The sequence below is a fragment of the Gnatocerus cornutus genome, unplaced genomic scaffold (assembly GCF_029298725.1).
Source record: "Gnatocerus cornutus isolate USDA-ARS CGAHR unplaced genomic scaffold, icGnaCorn1.1 ctg00000226.1, whole genome shotgun sequence".
In the NCBI taxonomy this organism is placed as follows: Eukaryota; Metazoa; Arthropoda; class Insecta; order Coleoptera; family Tenebrionidae; genus Gnatocerus; species Gnatocerus cornutus.
This window is the reverse complement of record NW_028275547.1, coordinates 10,764-17,411: the sequence shown is the minus strand read 5'-3', so window position 1 is coordinate 17,411 and position 6,648 is coordinate 10,764. Positions and strand designations below refer to the sequence as shown.

Below are 6,648 nucleotides of genomic sequence, written 5' to 3'. Positions count from 1 at the left end.
ACTTGTGATTTAATAAAAGTGCAAATTACAACTGACAATGTGAATTAGCTGCACCCTAAGTAATTTAATTTTACTAATTTTAGTCATTAAGTTGATTAAGAATAGCGAAGAATGAGCCAGAACTATGCAAAATCTGAAAAAAAAAACAAAAATAGTAATTTGTGACAGAATTAAGTTTAAATACTCACTGTTACAAAAGCCTCCAGTGATAGTAAAAATATATTCATAAATGACAATGAGACTGGTTTTTGAGTGTTCATAATGAATATTATAAGATTCTTCTGCTTTGTTGTTTGCGCACTTGTCCAATCCGATTTGAAAGCCGAGTATGAGATCTGGTTGCTCTGAAAAAATAAAGCAAAATATTAATAAAGCTTAGAAAATAAAGGCAAAAATAGACACAAAGTTTGACAAAAAAAATAGTCCAAATCAAATAGCTTTTAAATCAATCATTTTAGTATTTAGTAAAGTTGAAAATGTTTATTGCAAGTGGCACGAAGAAGAAAGCGTCAAACTATTCAAACTATTCAAGTCTTTTCAGTCAGAAAGTGAAAGGTGTAGTACCTTAATTTGTAAATGCGCACTATGTTTTTTACACAACCGTGCATTTATGCAGGACGATTTTAGAAATAACGATTAACGATAGGCAAGTTTGATAACATTTGCATTTTTAATAGCTGAAATCTCACGATTTTGTGGTTTTTCTTATATCAATTTTTTTTATTTTTTTTTTAAATTTAATGACTACAGTACTTGCGTTGTTAAGGTTCATTTTACGCAGAATTTTGCAAAGATTTCAAATCCGAGTTCAACATCTACGTACGATAACAAATAACTGAGTTATGACCAATTAAAGTTTTGGATAGTGACTTTTCAGTTCCAATTTTTTTAATGCTCAATATCTTCGAATCTACGAGTGATAGAAAGAAACGGTCATCGCCACAGTTTTTCTTGCGCTTTGTACCTTTTTTTAAATTTTTTGTTTTTTGTCCGCTACTCGTAAACTATTTGACCTCTGGCGAGTAAAAATTTGGCCACTTGATAGACCTCGAGCTGCTCTTTCCATTTAACGTAAAACTCAAAGGTATTTAATGTCTTTTTTGTCCCAAAAAAGTTCCTTGAAAATCTTCCCAAAAGACCTTTTTGGTTTACGGTCTTGTTTATTATGTAAACATACAATTATGTAAACTTTCTTCAGTCGATTTCTCGCTTATTTTTTTAGCAATGTTGCGTTATTTAAACTTATTTTACGCAAAATTTTATACAGAATCTAAGTTCACGTTTGACAACAAAAAATCGAGTTTATGAAAGCATGGTTGTGTAAAAAACAAAGTGCCCTACAAATATCATTAACTAGATCACACAAACGTGGCCGATAAAAACCTGACCGGTCGAGCAAACTGCAAAATGGAAAAAAATTAAGCCGAAAAAAAGAATATGTTTGTAAGCAGGATATCAACTTGAGTTATTCGAGAGATAAATACAAAGAGAAAATTTGTGTTACAGTGAACAGACAAGACCTAACAAAAAAAAAGTTTCACATTAAAACAATTAGGAGTTGAAGGGGAAGAATCCGAATTATACCAATGAGAAGAAGGAAAGAAAAGTAAAAGTGAATCAAAAGAAATTAAAGAAACTTGACGACGCTAAGTTACTGATAACTAATACAATTAGAAAAAAAATAAACAAGAAATATGAGAAAGTGTAAAATTAACGCTTAAAAATTTCGGTGTAATAAAAAACAAGAATAGATAAAAACAAGCAAAAGAGAAATGGCAAAAAGTTGTCAAAAACAAAAAAAAAATCAGACTAGAATAGATAGTGACCGAAAATAATAAAGCAAAAAAAAAAGTTTTACTGGAATAAGAAAGCATTTTAATATACCTAATATTCAGAAAAAAGAAAAGACAAAACTACGAAACACCAGTAATGAGCATTGAAAAAGAGGGTACCAGAGCAGAAATACGTGTTAATCAAGAACAGAGATGGAAAAAGTGTTTCTGAAAAAGTCCAAAAATTCCTTCAAAGTGCTTCTTAATAGAAAAAAAGGAATATGTGTAAGAAAATATCTAGAAGAAGAATTGAAGAAAAAGAAGAAGAAAAAAAATATTTTCAAAGAAAGCCCACAAAGGAAGAAGTGAAAGAAATAGTTAAAGGACTAAATAATGTTAAGAACAAGAGGCAGTTTTTTGTACTGATAGATCCAGTCTGCAAAAATAAATAATGCCAACTAATTGAAAGGGGGCTAGAATAACAAAAAAGGGGACAAATACGTTGTGCATAATAATAATTATTTATCCAAAATGCACTTATAAAGTAGTCTTTATTCACTCATTTGAGACAGATAAAGTACTCTATTATTTTCTAAAAACCATAAAAAAATTATGCTTCATTTCGATGACAATGGCTTTCTAAACGCTACAAATTTGTCAGTGCTGTCACTTCTGTCAATTTTTTTAATGCCTTAATTGCAACCACAGAGGCTTTGGATCCAAACTCGTATTATAATTCAAATGTAAAAGAATTATTTACTTCAAAAATCTTATTCTCTTAGTCTACGATCTCGAGAATAACTGCTTTTTTGTCGTGAATAATGTGCTTTTTACTCTTATGCGGTAATTTTTTAAAAACGGCAGGCGTTGTAGAATTTTTATTTATAAACCAATTTTAAAAATTTTAAAAACAAATTAAATGCCTTTTAATTTACTATAAGCTGATGAATTTAGAATTTTTCTAAATGTCTCAGTATATTTTGGGCAATATTCAACTTTCTTATTTTAAATTGGAACCCATATTTTTTTTTCATAATTTGGAAGATATTAATTTTCTTTATTCAGAAATGCGTAATATGTTCTACTTTTACAAAAAAAAATATATCAAAATTTTAAAATTCAAAAAAAATAGGCAATAAAAGTTAATAAAATTTAGATGCGTGGTGTCAAATAAGACAATGCTGTTATTGTAATGTCAAAAAGCATCAAATAACAAGAAGAACAAGTTTTCTTTCAACAAGGTGGGGCTACACCTCAAAATGCACGAATTAATACGCAATATCTCAAACAAAGGTTCGCAGAAAGATGGTTTGGAACCCACGGTCCTATTCGGTGGCCAGTCAGATCACCAGATTTAACACCAGTAGACTTTTTCCTCTGGAAATATTTTCAAGAGCTTGTCTATATTGTCTATATCACTCGTTCAAGAACAAAAGAAGTTTTAAGAGAAAGAATTGTCACAGCTTGTAGAGAAATTTCACCTGATACTCTTCTACGTTCCGAAATGCAAATTTCTCGTAGGTCGCAACTGTGCAGTGAATAAAACGGGATGGCGTTTCAACAGTATTTTAATTAAATTAAGTAGATATTTTTACTGATTTGTAATTACAAAGTGATTCTTATTAATATTAATCATAGACGGCTTTGCAATTTTGACGTAGGGCGTAGTGCAATTCGCTACTAGTTGAACATGTTTCACATAAGCGTAGAATTGACAGGGGTTAGGGTGCATGTATTAATTAATTATTTTTCGGCAATATTGAACATTGAACTACTGTTACTTGTTATGCACCATTAATGCGAACTGAAATGATGCAAATCTAGTGTAGTCAAAGCACATTTTAAACATTTAAAATGCATTTGTTTTACCGCGAAATGTTACCACTTGATACGCCATTGGGCTCCAACTTCGCTGTCACTGATCTGTCATCTATCAAGTCAGGTGTAAGTGTTAGATTTGCGGATTGCGGTTGTTACAAGACACATAAACACTTTTTGTGAGTTTGTTTTATTGTTATGCTTAAAATAACAAAATAACGTTCACCGGTGAAAAGCACGCAGTTTTTTCTAACTTGAACAAAATCGTATGGTGTAAGAAAACACATGTTCAAAAAATGTCAACGCACCCTTTGATTAATATTAATAAGAATCACCCTGTATTATTGTCTTTTGTTATTAAAAATTTGAAAAAAAATTGACCTTTATTTCTGTTATTTGCTGCTTTTTAACATTACAATAACGGCATTCTCTTAATTGACACTACGCACCTAGGTTTTATTAACTTTAATTGTATTTTTTTTTAATTTTGATAATTTCAATCAAAATATACTAACACGTTTAGAAACATTCAAAAATCATCAAATTATAGTAAATTAAAAGCCATTTAAAAATTTGTTTTTTAAATTTTTATAAATAAAAATTCCACAACGTCTGCCGTTTTTTAAAAATCTCCCTGTATAATAAATATCTATTAAGAGACTATTGTGTTATGTAGCTAATAAGTCACGCAACAAAATGTTTAGTCTCAAGAAACGTAGAAATGAATGTGAATAATTCAAGCAACTTGTAGCCATAACCCATGAGTTTCATATAAAATTTTATTTAACACATCTTATAGATATCTTCTAGGAGAGAAAATAATATGATTTTTTAAATCAATTCCAAAAACTAATTCTATTTAAAAAAAGCTTTGGCTTGGTTGATAAATGACATAATCGATTAATTATCGCTCATAAAAATTTTACACATTTACAATTTATAAACCATTTTAAATTATATTTTGATAAAATGTTAATTGTTATTTGTATTACTATATTAAATTGAAATAAAAGTTAGTTTGAATTAATTAATTATTACGCCAAGGCCTTCTATTAATTTGAGCGTAAATTATTCTTATAACTTACTAATCAGTTATTTATCACTTTACTTCTTTAAAGTGAGTGCAATTATGATAGTTTTATATAGATGTGTTGGATAAAATAAAAATATCAAACTCTGGCTAGTTTTAGATGAGCTATCGAAATGCTATTGCACATATTTTATCCAGAATTAACCGAAAAAATTAAATCGTTTTGTAAAACTTACATTTAACAGATGGCTAATTAGCTCATTCAAAATTTTGATATTTTTGATAACCATCAAATTTTAAGTCGTAGGCTCTGGCTGGGTTATCGCGACGTAATTGCACTCATATGACTCTCTACCCAAAAGTGCCTCACACTGACAAATAACAAGTGTTTGCCTCCAAAATTAAAACAATTTTGAAATCGTGAAACTTTTAAACTCCTTCAATCGCTAGCTTAGAGATCTGAAAAGCTATTGGGACGCAATTACACTCAATTGACGCAGAAACATCTTTGATTAAAAGTCTCTAACTCTTGCTCGGTTACTTACACTTTAAAAAAAAAGAATAAAATTCTATTCTTACCTGAAACTGAAGTTGCGCTCCAAACCAACAATATTGGAAAATTTGGAACAAAATGACGCCCACGAAAGCCAGAGACGAATAAAACTTCATACTAAAAGGATCCGACTATTTTAACAAATAGCCAAAGTTTCAATAAAAGAGATGCAGTTTTTACCAGCGACAGTCGAAACAGTCCTATTCCAATCGACAGTGCGCTCAACATGAGTTGTCCAAAAATTATGAGTCCAAACAAGTTGTTGGATTTTTTTACAACACTACAAATTAAAGTATGTAAAAAATTAGATAAGTGGTCGTACTTACGTCAAAATACGTCTGTGATGGACAATACACTTCACTAAATCTTCTCCGAAATTGTCATTCTTCATATTCTTCAAGTTGGAGCAAAGAAGCTTGCACTGGGCGCTCAAGAATGTCATGACAGCAGCCAGAAACATGTCTATATTTATTGCGTAAATTGCAACGAGAAAATTACTAAAGTCTTGGTGAAAATGAGTTATTCCATAAAGATACGTTTTTGTATAGTCGTAAGGATAATACTCCAAAAAAGTTAACTTTTTCTCTTTGATAGTTCCATTAAAAAAAGGCAATAAAATAAAGAAGCAAATATTGAAAAAGAAACAAACTAAAAAGACGTTATAAAGAAAAGTCCACTCGTTTAGAACCGGTTGCACTAACTCCACTTGTTTCTGAGACCGGGGCTGAAATATCTCCGAATTTAACTCACAGACAAGCGTTTTTATCTCCGGCAAACGACTAATGAAACAAATTACTTTGAAAAGAGCCAGTAAATGGACGAAATATGGAAACTCCTGTTCAGCTAAAAGCTCCAAATCCGAACGTAACTGAATGATTGTGTACGTGAGCAAAACAATGTGACTTGTCAAAAAGAAGATTAAAACAACGAAAGCATAAACGCTGTATAAATCGAACTTGTACTTTCCGTTTCCGGCGGGCCAAATTCCGAAATATTTCAGAAAGAAAATGTTCATTTTAAAAAATGTTTTCCAGTTGAACATAGCACTGTCACTACACGACATTGGAGTGATTTTTGCAGATTGAGAGCTGAAAGAAGACTGGTGCAACGACAATAGATTCCCCTTCTTTTAAGGGATGAGGTATTATTATTAATACAGCCTCTGTAATTTATTAATATGCAATCTTTAATTTTTATAAGTTGTATTATTGATGGGGGGATAAATGATTGAGCTCTGAAATAGAAAAACGGACTTTCGGATGATTGAAGTCTTTAATTTAAAACTGTATAAATAAATTATGTTATTGATTATTGAAAATATCAAATTATGAGATTGTAAAATGCGAGGCCGATTTACTTACTGAATGTATTCTGAACGTCGTTGTAAAAATTCTGTAGGAAACTGGAACAAATGGTAACACTTTTGAGACTTCTTAAATATGGCGCCGAGAAACAACTAAACAAATTTTCAAAAA

General features: G+C 30.4%; 1 protein-coding gene across 1 annotated transcript; it reads right to left on the bottom strand.

The window, feature by feature from the left end:
• LOC148165743 (4-vinylanisole receptor-like) lies at positions 1-5,426 on the bottom strand. The gene is made up of 4 exons (XM_088049677.1): positions 5,354-5,426; positions 5,200-5,304; positions 189-344; positions 1-133 (listed from the first exon to the last, which is right to left on the bottom strand). The coding sequence occupies exons 1-4, from the start codon at positions 5,399-5,401 to the stop codon at positions 80-82; spliced, it is 363 nt and encodes a 120-aa protein (XP_087905803.1). The 5' UTR covers positions 5,402-5,426; the 3' UTR covers positions 1-79.
• Between the last annotated feature and the right edge of the window lie 1,222 nt (positions 5,427-6,648).

Coding starts and splice junctions, on each gene's coding strand:
- LOC148165743 (XM_088049677.1), bottom strand. CDS start 5,401: ATGTTGAGCGCACTGTCGATTGGAATAGGACTGTTTCGACTGTCGCTG. Junction 5,305..5,353: donor GACTGTTTCGACTGTCGCTG/GTAAAAACTGCA, acceptor TTGTTAAAATAG/TCGGATCCTTTTAGTATGAA. Junction 134..188: donor CACTGGAGGCTTTTGTAACA/GTGAGTATTTAA, acceptor TTTTTTTTTCAG/ATTTTGCATAGTTCTGGCTC.